The 14,342-nt window shown below is 42.4% G+C and overlaps 1 protein-coding gene across 1 annotated transcript in view; it reads right to left on the bottom strand.

The window, feature by feature from the left end:
• Positions 1 to 714: 714 nt before the first annotated feature.
• T265_02251 (hypothetical protein) overlaps positions 715 to 14,342 on the bottom strand; it is a gene marked incomplete at both ends in the record, with an annotated part of 85,334 nt that continues 71,706 nt past the window's right edge. The window contains 2 exons of the mRNA XM_009166455.1: positions 715 to 1,874; positions 4,332 to 5,082. Coding sequence (XP_009164719.1) covers positions 1,473 to 1,874; positions 4,332 to 5,082 — 1,153 coding nt within the window. The remainder of the gene's footprint in view (positions 1,875 to 4,331; positions 5,083 to 14,342) is intronic.

Below are 14,342 nucleotides of genomic sequence, written 5' to 3' on the forward strand. Positions count from 1 at the left end.
CGTCGAAGGGGACAGCTTTGATGCACGAACGCCACCGGCCGCGCGATTGGGCCCCTTCTGTGAGTGACATTAATCATTCGTGAGTTGAGTCCCGGCGTCCCTATCTAGGGAGGCAGCAGTTTTTGAAGTGATTGTTTACTGGTTAGTGTTTCCATACTTCGCTGCTAGATCTTAGACTGCTTACTTCTTGGTTGCTTACAGTCGGTACATGATTGGACAAAAAGAGATCTATGAGGCAGACGGTACTCTGGCATGTGGATTACACGTTCTGACTGTCGTAACCTACGAGGATTGGGCAATTTTTGTATTTTGGGAGAGCTCCTTCATCTTAAAACCATTTGGCGTACCTCAGCATTGCTAATCTGATGTACCCATCAGGCCATTTCAATGCTTCGGAGACGTCGATGGGCATCTTCCACATGCCCTCTGCGCGTAGAGCCCATGTCCCTAATCTACAAATCAGTATGGATCACGGCTCCGCAGTGTAAACTTTACTCTTGACAGACAAACTCACATCACGTCGGCGCCATAGGTGTCTGAGGTTGGGAAAAACTGCCAAGGCCTTCCTGACTCGAGTAGATATCTGATCTCCAGCCAATTTACGGGAACTTATACAACTGCGCAGATCCACACATTTATCTACCATGTTAATTGGCTCGTCTGCAAGCGTGAGGTTTGGGTTTGATCCCACCCGGTCTTGATGCAGCACTTTACATTCCCCACGTACAAAAGTCCGAAAACTTTATTTCCTCTAATTCACCTATCAGAAGGTACCGGCATAGAAACCATCATGGATACTTAGTCAACAACAATGGTCAGAAAAGCATCAAGATCGATCCAGCATAGTGAATGAAGATTGGTATTTCAGGAAAGGATGTTTCTTCTGCAACAAACACCGTGGCTTTCACAGAATCTGGAAACAAAAAGCGTTTGATATCCCTAATCCAGTCAACGATAAGTCTGTTTTCTCGGAAAGAGCAACTGCGCCGACGTTACACTTGTGTGAACATCCGCCTTCTTTTTCCGATTCCGAAGCACTGTGAGGAATAAACAAACAAAAACAATCACCTTGCGATAATAATCTTTGCACACAGGACGAAGGCTTGTTGTCACAACAGCCGTTGCTGTTAACATCAACATCTGTTTAACACACTGTGACAGGAAATCCACAAATTTAAATGATGACGGATATACACTCACAAGGATGAAAAAAGATAATGTGTACGTTACGGTGACCTCGTGGGAAATCTTTCCAATAGTTAACCCAGAATCTGAGCGGTATTCTAATCTTGCAATGACGTCCCGGAACCTACCCTATTCGAAACTGTCATGATTGGAAAGGAGTATATCGAGTGTATGTGTGTACAGTATTGTTGCGCATAGCATCCGCTTGTATTCACAAACCCGAAGGAAATGAACCAGCTCAGGTAATTTCCTCACGAATTAACTTGGAAGCAGAATGATTGGTTATCTCAACAACTCGATTCGTGATAGCCATATTGATCGGCTGTAATCCGACCACGATTGGTTGGATCCGACTTTAGCAAGCAATCTGAGTGGTCATAGTTCGTGACGATAGGTGCCGGTGCGTCCACCGTGATTGGTGACTTCATTGGTGCCAGGTCTGAGGGTTTATTCGCCGAATGCCCTTGGTCAGTGCACAATAAATAAGTGAACTCAATCAGTTCCACGACAAAAGCCGCAGTGAGTCCAATCGTCAGGGAACACAATCCACCAATACGACTGAGAAGTACGCTGATGCTTAGAACAAGCTTCTCTTTGTTGATCTGCAAATCTTGCGATCGCCGTCTCAAAACCACATAGGCGAAGTTGCTCCCCTCGAGATTTAGCTTTTTCAGATCATTGGTTGGAATCTGCAGAGAAGAAAACATGTATGATGATGTGGGTTTCAAATAAATATTCTAAATTTTTTTCGACACACGGGGGATGCTAGGTAGCTAAAAAACTACAGGGTTTTAGTGGAAGGCTTTATCTGGAAAGCGTTGTGGTTAAGTTTTTTATCTTCTCTCCAAAATGATCCAGAAATGTAATAAAAGTTGACAAAACTCGGAAAGGATGTAAAGACCTTCGGTTGACCGAACTTATAACAAACACCAAAAAAGGAACAGACATTCGAAGCAAAGGGATAAACCAATCAATATAGCAATAGGGTCGAGAAGCGACGTCTGGATATGTCTCATATCCTAGTGGTAGAATAATTAATGAAAATCGGTCGTCTCATAGACTTAACTCATTAGCCACATTGAGGTCCCTTAGTGGTTCAATTTGTATGACATTTGAGCTATGGCAATACATTTTTTTAATGAAACTGTTCACGAGGTCGTGAGAACCTTTCGACTACCTGCGACCGGTTTCGCCTTTCCTGCGACTCATCAGGTAGGCTCAAACTTGTGTCCCACCTGAGGTGATACTGTACGAAATTTGATTATGTACCCGTTCGAGGAACTAATCTGAAGGTCTGTTTTTTATGATATCCTCAACTGAATGTGCTGCTATAAGTCGGAACCGATGCTGTGCTGTCTAATTTTATTCAGTAAACTTATGAATAGTTTCCTCCAAACAGGTGAACTGTAAGTTAACAAAATTACATTCTTTACCTGTCTACCTCTAAACTTATTTGTGCTAGATGAATTCCAGTACCTGATAAATGCATGGGTAATGCAATGCTTTGCTTTGGTAGATGTCCATGGGCCTTTGAAAGTAAACAGCCTGTTTCGATGTTCAGAAAGCATGTTGATTGAGCACTAAACTGCTGGAAGAGCAGTGAAGCATCGGTGTTGAACACTGATGTCATGCTAATGATGATGATGATGATGATGATGATGATGATGATGATGATGATGATGATGATGATGATGATGATGATGATGATGATGATGATGATGATGATGAATCGGATAATGATTCGGATGATGATGATGATGACGATTCGGATGATGATGGTGATGATGATGATGATGACGATGATGATGATGATGATGATAATGATGAGTTTACATCGATAACGAGTTACAAACACGTGGTCGGTAACCTGGGACAGGTGTTCAAGCGATGCCGAATTTCGTCAGGAGCCTGACTTATTCAGGATAGCTCAATGGTTGTTCCCAACATCTCCCGACCAAAGACGTAACCCAGGTCACTAATTAGCTCTCATTCTGGTTGGATGATCATAAATAGCTCATCAGATGCTATCTTAAGCAAAAAATCCGCAGTGAACCACCTCGAAATGCTCACGCACACCTTCAGTTACTATGTAGTTTTCGGAAAGCAGGTGTATACATGTATGTTGACTTACTTGGGAATGTATTCACGGTCTTCTAATTGACATCTACATGACAAAATCAAATGGGATTCCGGAAAACGAAGAATGGGGTGGCCTGCTAGTAAACTAAAATTCATTGTCCCCTAACTGCTCCCCTTGTGTCGAGTATCGTCCAGCGCACAATACAGCTTCTCACCGCCATCCCCAACAATGATTTTTTATGATCAAACTTCCCTCGTCTCTATTAGATAATCTATTATAGTTTTATTAATAAATAGTTCCACATCTCAATTTAGGACACTGTAGGCTTACTTTCAAGGCGAACAAAGAACTAGATGGGAAGCCCTCATAGCTATCCCTTCACCCACATACTCGACTGCTCAGCTCACAATCGCTCACTGGATCACCAGACTAGTCTTGTTGTACGCTCACAAACACGTCACAACAAAGGTGACTCATCTGACATTGACTGTCTGCACCATCCAGTAAGCGTAGCAACAACTCACGTTCTGACACCCACGTACACGCAAACGTGGCTACACATAGGAAAACCGAACACAGTCAACACACAGACTCGCGCGCGGGCAGGGAGCAGGGGGACAACCACTCTCCACAAGTTCACGGACAATTACGGAACACAGATAGCAGCCATACTGCGGAGAGGACACGTTCCCGCCGCCCGGACTTTCACCAAGGAACTCTCACAAACGATAAATTCCTCTTTTGACTTGCTCCACATTTCGCATTGAACTTATTTTTATACGTGTTGCAACTCACTACTGTCAACCATGGTGAAAACTTTTATTAGTGCATATACCTTCTGAATTATATTACGGCTAACATAACCTGTGCACTAATGCCTTGCACACCACACGATGCCAAAGTTCAATATTGTTTAGGCCCACAGTTTCCAGTGTCACTCACAACCATTCAAGTAAAACCTCCCATGACATGAAATACTTGCCAGTAATCAATATAATACGTGCAAATTTGAAAGGAGTCGATCTTTGGAATACTGTGTCTATTTTAGTCAATTCGCAAAACTTACATTAGTCAGATTTTGGCTATCCAGATACTCTTTCCATCTGGCATAGCCTGCACTCTTTGTGACATTGAAAGCAGGACCCTTCTCTTCTTGTTCTCGTTGCATCGCTTGAAATGCGTTGTTCAAATGACGTAACCAATGCAGTTGCCAGTTCTCTGTGCGCCACGTTGTTACCGACATGGTACTTTCGTAGCTGTAATAGTTACACAGCGGGAAGCACTTGGTCGCCGCGTGTATCCGTTTTAACGATGTGTTCATTGGGCCGGCATTCAGACATTCGATTCGCTTGCTAAGTGCCAAGGTTTTGTCTTGCTCGTATAGAAATGATCCACAGTAGGGTACTTCCTTGGATGGATGCTTTGGTCTGGGATTGTAAATATACTGACACTGACATTTGTCGATAATATTTAGCTGCATGTGAAGATGGATACATTGTGATTGGGTATACCGGTAGGACACATTCAAATCTGTGTAGGCATAGGCATAGTCTGAACTTGGTGATTTCGGGAGTCGGTCGGAAGTGATGCTGGCAAGTTCGTGAGTACGATCTACTCGTTCTGTGCGACACGGGTGTCGAGGAGTGTTCAACCGTTGCCAGTGAATGGGCTGATAGTTGATTTCGTTCAACTTGCCCGGCTCAACGTGTAGACCTTCACGTTCCAAATCTGGATAAGCACCGGGTTCGTGAACCACGACACTGTGGAGGGAAAGTCGAGTTGCTTGGTTAGGAAGCAAGTTGGAGAAAAGTGATGATCTGGTGGAAAAAACAAATTTCCTCACTACTGCGTTAGTAGCTTGGAGAAATAATAATAATTTCATGAGGCGATATGACGTCAGTCATAAAGTCAGTCAATAAGCGACCATGTGACGTGGTTTCCGTAACTGAACTAGACGTCACGTTGTGTCACGTATAAATATGAGTTAATTGCACTGCTGATCAACCGTTCTGGGCAAAACTACTATCCTGTATGTCATGGTTTCGAATCATTCTGGAAATTCGGGAGATGAATTCCAGTAAACATGAAACAGTTGTGTAGTGATTCTCTGTTTACCAGTATAGACTGAAAGGAAGAAGGCCTTCACTGTGGAGTTATTTATTAGAAAATGCAAACTAAACAGTCAAAGACTATTGGACAGTGAAGCAAAAGTTTCATATGCATCTTGTTTACAAAAATTGAACATCCATCCTCCCTTTGAACGCGTCTTCCTGAACTTTTTTGGAAATTCACTGACTGTTGCTCAAATGCTATCAAATGCTACAAAGCGACTCCACAAATTCGGCAACAGGTCTCACTTTTCAAGAGACGCAAAGCGGATTTACGAGAAAACATACTACTCGCATGCTCCCACCAGTAGCATCACCGTTACACCAGGTATTAATTGGAAACCAACCATTTTCTGGGAAAGGTTGAGTGACCGGTGCCAAAATTGTAACAAACCAATCAAGTTTGCACCGTTCTCGTCTTTGTTTCAGTAGACCGAAAATCAAGCAGCGAAAGCTAAGGTCCAGAGTGTACCATTTATCGGGTATTTTACATCCTTTTGTCACATTCTTGCAAACAAAAATCTTGTAACACTACTGTGGTGTAAAAAAGCTTGATTAGAAACAGAATGCAATGGAGACTTTGCGGATTCTCTTGAGGTTACTAACTGAAAAGATCGCCGCCACAAAGTCGGTACCCTAGACGCTCCCACCTGTAACTAGTACTACCTCAATTTAACATTAAAGCAGCTTGTGTTTTCCACTCAAGCCCATTCAGCAAGGTCAGGATTTCAACCCAGTTCAACTCAGCCACTCATCTGACTACTATGGAACGGCGAGGATATTCTCTCAGTACTATCCTCTTTCCTCGTAGGGACGTGATAACTATTAAGGCGCGTGCATGAAACACAACCAGTTGTCTCCTGGGCCGAACCAGAGAAAACTGTTTGGCGAATATGTGGTCTTCTCAGGAAACACTCAAAGTAGAGAATAGCACATCAAATTCTTTTGAGCCCATCTGTTTTGTCGAAATGCGAACCATATACGTTTTGGGTGTAGGCTTTTTGAAATCCGCCTTAAGGTTTCCCAATTTTTTCCTAATTCTGACCATCATACTCATTTGACAGAGACGCCGTTTCTTTGAACAACCGAACAGAAGTTGTACTAGTTTCAGTTGGAACGATATTCGAGATATCGCAGTATATTTTCGTGAAGGAAACTACTCACAAGTTTTCTGAAAACCCTTCGACAGCCGACGGTCGGTTTGGCTCTTCTTGGGGCTCATCAGGTAGGCGCAGTCCCCGAGTTCCTATCATGAAAATATACTGCGATATCTCGAATAACGTGCCAACTGAAACTTGAAGTGGCCAGCACATTCAGTTGTAGAATATCGTAAACGAGAGATTCAGTTGAGTCTCTCGTGAAAACCAAATTGATTTGCAAATGAGTGTATTTCTCGAAAACAGTCCAATTTGGGTTCAAGTAGAACAAGTCTGATGAGAACTCGAAGAATGCGCCTAGCTGATGAGCCTCAAGAAGGGCGAAACCGTTCGTGAGCTGTCGAAGAGTTTTCAGCAACCTTGTGAGTAATTTCCTTCAAGAAGCTGTACTATTACATCAAAATGCGAAATCTGTTCATATGTTATTCATGTTTACATTTAGCAGAACGAGCTACGTTGGCTACCACTGATCATTCGCCACTGATAATTCCAAGCAAGAATGAAACACCCGAAGGGGGAACGCGGACTCTTCGCTAGAGATTCTCTTCACCTGAAAAACACAATTGCAAATAAAAAATAGTTCGAAATCTCCCCATGCTACCAAGAACGGGCATTGTGGCATGAGATCACGTTACTCTAGCAAATCAACCAGAAATGTGGGAACTCATTCTAAAAAAGATCGTAGTCGACCAGAATCGGGACAGAAAGTGGCCTATTTAATATGGCAACCGCCATAGAGTGGTTTTACCCTTTGTTTGTGGAGTTTCTTCCATACACTGAATCCTTCTCACAACGAATACCAATGATAAAGAAGGCAAGTGAAAACTTTCAGATGCAACAATAGTCTTGCACCGTGAGACTGAAAGATCAACCCCAAGATTCCTAGAAAAAGCGATCTCACGATGCACATAGTCCGTGCAGTGACCTCAGGCATCATCTGTTTGATTGGACTCTGCTGTACATTTTAACGATATTCCCATTTCATGCGGCTTTGTGAATCACGTGGACCACCTACACATGCCTGTGAATATAATGATATCAGAAGTAGCATAAACATGAAAACACATAACGTTTGTAAAAATGTAGGTCGCCGTTATCCAGCGCCCTTTGCTGTCGTTATTTCTTGACTTTGCAAACGGGCTTTCTATGATACGGCTCAAAATTCAGTTGCTACCACGGTGATACATATGTGGCAACCGTGTCATAGGACAAATTTTGAAATTTTTGCGTTTTGTTGAATCTCGCCAGCTACATTAACATCACCGGTAGCCTTGGCCAATGGCTGTAACGGGGTGATGGTATACTGGAATTAGGCCTATTATCTTCGACAGTCCACGACCGGCTCGGTCCTTCTTAGGACTCATCAGGTAGGCAAAGCTCACTAGTTCCTGTCAACGAAATGTTCCACTGGGACCTAACTTGTATTCAACTCGCGAAACATTCTCATTTGCAAACCAACTTGGTTTTAACGACGGGGGCTCATATGAATTTGCGGTGAAATTGTCACTAGTTATAGACTGAACACTGATTTCATGCTATCAATGATGATGATGATGATGATGATGATGATGATGATGATGATGATGATGATGATGATGATGATGATGATGATGATGATGATGAGGATGATGATGATGATGATGATGATGATGATGATGATGATGATGATGATGATGATGATGATGAGGATGATGATGGAGTTATAGACCAGAGAGAACCATGTTGTGGCCAATGTTCTGCTGCATTGGTTATCAAACTTAAATAAGAGTTTACGATCCTACTGAGGTCCGTAACTCTTTTAGGTACATTTGCTCGCACGCGGTACTCGGAAGGTCACCCGAACACCACTGCAATCACCACGCAACCAGTTTCACTCCCACTGAGGTACATCGGACACGCGTACTATTTTTACCACCGCACTGCCGGAATAAAAATATCGTTGAGGTGTTTTCACACGTATTCAAAAACAAAGCACTGGATTTTGAAGCCCCGAGGTTCAACAACATCGGAATGATCAAGTCTTTCCGTCCTGGAGACTGCACATAACTAATGAGTCCTAATCAGACTAATCCAGGTTCGTCGTAGTCCGACTGCGCAGTTTGCGTCATCCAATTCCGCATACACACAACCTGCACAAGTGGCCTAATCAAGGAATCTGCTGCAAGCTTGCGAGACGTTTTCTGTTTTCCCTAGTTTGTTTGCCTGTGGTTGTTTTTGCTCTCTCCCACTCCGTAGTAAAACTGTGGAGTTTTTGTTAATCGCAAATTAAGAATTTCGCCCATCCTATGGATATCATGTGAAGCTATATCTATTTGTCTTCCTTATTTGACCAAAAAATCCTGATTTTCCAGTCCGACGGATATGAAAAATTGACTTTTTGTACAGAGAATCACTCCCCTCATGCCGAAAATAAATTGGTCGCAACAAGATGGGCATTTTCGTTTGTCCTACCATGATTGAACCTGAAGTTCCCTGTCCATAAGCAAATATAAAATGATACCTCCCAGTAGGGTGTTGAAGTGTGTTGCTTTCCAACTGACCGCATACTCAAACTAGTGTCTTTGGGGGCAGTGTTGGGTCTGTAGTTTCTAAGTGATGTGGTCCTTCGGATCAAACGATCTACCAGTTGCATCAAGTACAAACCTTTTAGAGACGTAAGCACTTCATTTTTATCCAGTTAATTAGTCCACGGCCTAAAAGCACGCGTAAAATGGTGGACGGAGCAAACCAGTAAGTAAACTAATTGCCTGATGATATGTCAAGATTTCCTGTGTTCATGGGCTTGATGAAGCCTTATCAATTTGTCGCATTGTCTCACGAAACGCCAGCAATTTCGGATCTCGGATGGGAATGCTGAGTGATGTCCCTGGGTCAGCTCAATGGTCGGTAGTTTTGATATTTTTCGAGATCCGTGAGTTAGGTTTCTGACCATGTGTTTGTCTTGCTTTCTTCAATTGATATTTCAAACAGGAAGCTACAGGACCCAATGCGTCCTTTCTACCGACGTAGGCGTCGTCGTAACTGCAAGTCAATTGAATCAAGTCAACCAGAAGAGTAAGTACCGAATTCATTCGACATTGACCAGGACTAAGACATTTATCGTCATAGAATTCTTGTAATTGTTCCCAAGGAGACCATTCGAATTGGAAAACCGGTGTTCTCCTTTGTGTGTATAGTCCCGTAGCCTGTCTGATGTCGGTAGGACTTTTTACGCATGTTGTACACAAGGTAGAACGAGGAGCTGCGGTGTGCTTTTTATGGCGGTCTGGGGAGTTTAGTGTGGCGTCTAAGGTGATATTTATCATGGCAAACGCACAACCATTGACCTTTGATTCCAGTTGAATTTGATGAAAACTAAAATTTTCACTTTTTTTAGTGTTTTCACAATATCAGAACAGTGCTACACAAACTGGTCTTGTTCCCCAAGGTCGTAGAGTTCGGTGCTGTTCGTTGCTGGTCTGTTTGAGTCAACCGCCGCGGGACACACGCGAGCCGACGAGCAAACACTGTTCATCACGGGGGACTGAATGTTATCGTGGTGTGACGGTGATCCATTGCGCAATACTGGGAGGTGTCTGCACGACACTCGCCGAGGCTCCCCTACCAGGTTGGTCAATGGTTAGAAGTCTGACGAACACACTCTCCTGATCTTTCAGGTTGGGGTAACGTGTTTCATTACCCCGCTGCCTTGTGATTAGGCTTTTGAGTCAAAGGCTTTGGCTGAGGACCCTAACTGTCCTTCTGTCTAGGTGTGGTAGTAATTGGTCACTTCCCTACTTTTGAAATTTCTCGTGGATGTAATGGATCGATCAACCACATTCACCAACTTATCTCCACGTCCAAGCTTGCCCAATGTACTGGGTCTATTGTCCCTTTCATCATCTGTTCCAGACACGTTCGCGAGAAGCTGGTTATAAAGCACACATTGCAAACATAACGGAATGATAAACAACCTGGATCGAGCCTCACAATACAAAATACGGCTGTCAACCCGCCAATACGTCCATAGTCAGCGTTGTGACTTTGTGCTACTGTCTGACTGTCAAACTTCTGAAATGTTAAACGGAGCGGTGATGCGAGCAAATTTGTTCGAGCAATCAATTATCTCGGGATGACGTTCAGAGCATAAGAGGATAATGTTTGGAATGTTGTACGGGATGAAAAGATGCCAGGTACCTAGACCGATAGCTGGATAACAGCTCATAAGGGATTACCCGCCTCGTCTTGATGGTTTAAAAGGACTCAATGCCTTAATTTGCCAAGCTATAAACTTGCAGTTCTCACAAACATTAAATATAAGAAAGAGGCGGCTAGTTGCGGAAAAGCAGTTTTTAGGGTTGAGAATTCTTAGGCGGAGAATTCAGGGAGATAATGATCTCCATCACAAAAATCAGACGTCAGTTAATCTTCCTCGGATGGAAGTATTAACAAAATCTCAGGTCCATAGTTTGTTAGTTATCAAGTTCGTCGTAAAGATTGAGAAGAGTTAGGGGAGCATCTGATTAACTGGCAGTCAAATTTCTGAAAAATTCCAGTGCATGTGCTAGACTAAGAAAATAATACCCCAATTCGTAAGCTCCACGCGCTACTGATACCTGCAAATAATTGGGAGTGAGGATAGGAATGAATTCTGACATCATGAGGTCAAATCCATCCTCATGTGCCTGACGAATACCAGTTAGAGTGAAATGAAACGAGAGACAATTTGTCTGCACAAGATTAGGTAATTCGGCAGGAAGACTTGTTTATGACTTTCAACTCACATATTAGTCTACTGCGACGTTTTCTTCCGAAACACGTCTGTTAAACTTTGAAAACTTATGAGATTTACGATAAAACGCGACGGATGGCTGTTTGGGAGAAATCTTCGGTGATTCCGAAAGACAGTTGGCTGCTGATTCATATTTGGGATCGAACTTTTAAGACGGAACCAGACACAAACTCAGCTGTTTCACTAACAACGTTGACATTATAAGGTAACATAAATGAACATGTGCATGAATGTTAGTCACAAACACGGCACCATTTTGTTGGGATACATAGTATCTCACTTGAGTCTTCCAGTATCAGTGGCTGAACTCACAAACAAATAGTTTGCTAAAACATACCTGATGAGCCCCAACAAGGGCAAAACCGGTCGTGGGGTGTCGAAGAGTTTTCAGCAACCTTGTGCGTAGTTTCCTTCATGAAAATATACTGCGATATCTCGAATATCGTACCAACTGAAACATGGGGCGCCTTTTGTGTAGTACATTTAGTTGAAGATGATAAACGAGAGATTCACTTGAGTCTACCGTGAAAATCAAATTAATTCGCAAGTGAGTGTATTTGTCGTAATCAACCCAATTTGGGTGCAGTAAAATATAAAACTGACGGAAACTCGGGAATGGCGCCTACTAGATGAGCCCCAAGAAGGACAAACCAGTCAGTAACCTACTAAGTAGTTTTCTTTATGAAAATAACTACTAGTACTTTTCTTGAAGGAAGAAAAACACAGACGTTAAAACAGGCTGACATTAAGCAGTGGTTGCTCTTTTCACTCAACAGGTGGCATTGTCACTTAAATTAAAGTGAAAATCTGGTGAACTGTTTCCATCGAAAGTTTCGCATAGTTTTTGGATGAACTATCAATCAATTCCACTGAAGTTTCGCCCGTCATGTAACGATACGGGAGCTAGGGTGTCGTTATTTTTTATTAAACTGTCCGAAATAGGTCACGTATCGTCTCTTCTAAAGCTTTATTCAAGGGGGGATGACTTGCACATTTACTTCCGACGGTCTTAAAATTTACAAAGCATATTTCATGAGGAATCTAACTTCCTTATGGTGTACCTTGTTAGTACACATATTAATATCAGGCTGTTTAGTTGTACGCTTGTATTGAAACACTCCATGCCATTGAAGTGAATCAATTTTCCTACAATCTGCATGTCGTTATTCCTCGATGTTTTGCATTACTTTCCGCGACGTATGAGTAGACCCTTCATCATCACCGTAAAACAGAATAAGAGTGAAATTCAATTCATCCTCTTGGTTATTTTCACCGTCTGGGAACAACGAAATCCGGCCGACGTGTGAATGCAAATATTCGACTGAAAATGCACTTGTCCCCAACCTCTCCCCACAATTTCACTACAAAAACAGCTACTTAGTATGCATCTCAGTCCATCCCCTACTGTGATCAGCAGGCTCAGCAGGGAACTCATGGTTTCTGGAGATATGTATCTCACTCTCCCTGCCATTTGTAAGTGAAATGTTTACCTGGACAGAGGCGAAGGAGAGGTGAAAACGAATTTTGAAATTTGGAGTTTTAGTCGTTTAGTCTCAAGCGAGGCGTTGTGAAATGTACCCATTTCCGCCGGTACTTCTGATTATGGGAATAAATCAATTTTTATTTCTGGGGTTATTTTCCAAGAAAAACACAGCTTATTTAATGAAACTGCTTGAACAATTGCTGAAGACTCTCTGACAGTCCACAGTCAGGTAACGCCTTTTTTGGGGCTTAGGACTTAGGCACAGTCATCGAGTTCCCGCCAACCTCATGTTCTTCCTGAATCCAGTTTGTACGAATTTTCTTGAGCACTTTGATTTGCTTATCAGTTTGGTTTCCCTGTTAGACTCACATGAATTCGAACTTAAGCTTTTGTTATTCTGTCCAGGACACCTAAACAAGCGAAAGATGCACCAGATTTGTCTTCCGCAGGCATAACCAGGCAAGGCCGTTCTGTAAGGTCGAATACGCATTCACGTTTTTGATATCTGTTAATCCCAAATGATGAGGAACATAAGAGTTTTGATTTCGTCGCCTTGCCACATTAAAAAAATCACCTACCAGTTTCTTCATCCCGATAATATACTTGTCCTCGATAAACGTTTTGAGAATCTAATATGTCACCTAGTTTCCAAGACAATCGATATATTGACTACTCACTGTTTAGGGGTAAAATAGAATTACTATAGAATTACAGTAGAATTACTACGACGGAAGTGCTACATTGATTACACTACTGAAAGGCCATAAGTAGCAGGTGTCCCGATCAGCCTTACCACAATTAATTCTTTTAAAAATTCTCATTTCAAGACCACGTAGAATTCGTGTCCATCAGAAGAAGAGCAATTCGAACGTGATAACCTAATAACTAACAAATGAGGGAAATTCAAAAAGTACCTTTGAAAAAGATGTTCACTTGGTGATTGCCGTGGTGGTTAACGTACTTAAATTGCCCGCAAACTTTAGGAATCACAACAGTCTGTCCCACACTATTATGGAAATATTCTCAACAGGTAAAACATCTGCTGTGTATGAGGGAAGCTCAGTTATATGACGGTTTGTTGGAGAGATTGTAACTTTTCAATTTGTATGGGCTTGCTGCTATTAGAAGTAAACTACGTATGGTCAGAATAATGCATTTTGCTTAGGTGGTCCTCAACAATAAGCTGATCACAAGAGAAGCAATTCCGTCATCCACCAATTAAGACATCGTACCCACTTAGTCCTTCCCCCAGTATAGACCAAGTTCCTGCTCACTCTCTGTAGTCCTTCATGGACGATAACTGTCTTAAATGTGGGATCATCCTGTTTACTCAAAGCCCGAATTGGACACAGCAGAATATGGACGAATAAGTTCAACAACACTAGGCAACTCCATTTTCACCTTTCTCATTTGATGAGTTTGTGGCTAAATAAACGAACCTAAAGATATATACTCGTCAGATCATATCCACCTTCTACCTTGAAAGTTCACGAGGGAATATCAGCAATGCTTGTCGGACTCACTCGAACCCAAGTCCAATCAATCAGGATATAGATGA

This window comes from Opisthorchis viverrini (assembly GCF_000715545.1).
Source record: "Opisthorchis viverrini unplaced genomic scaffold opera_v5_26, whole genome shotgun sequence".
Taxonomy (NCBI): domain Eukaryota; kingdom Metazoa; phylum Platyhelminthes; class Trematoda; order Opisthorchiida; family Opisthorchiidae; genus Opisthorchis; species Opisthorchis viverrini.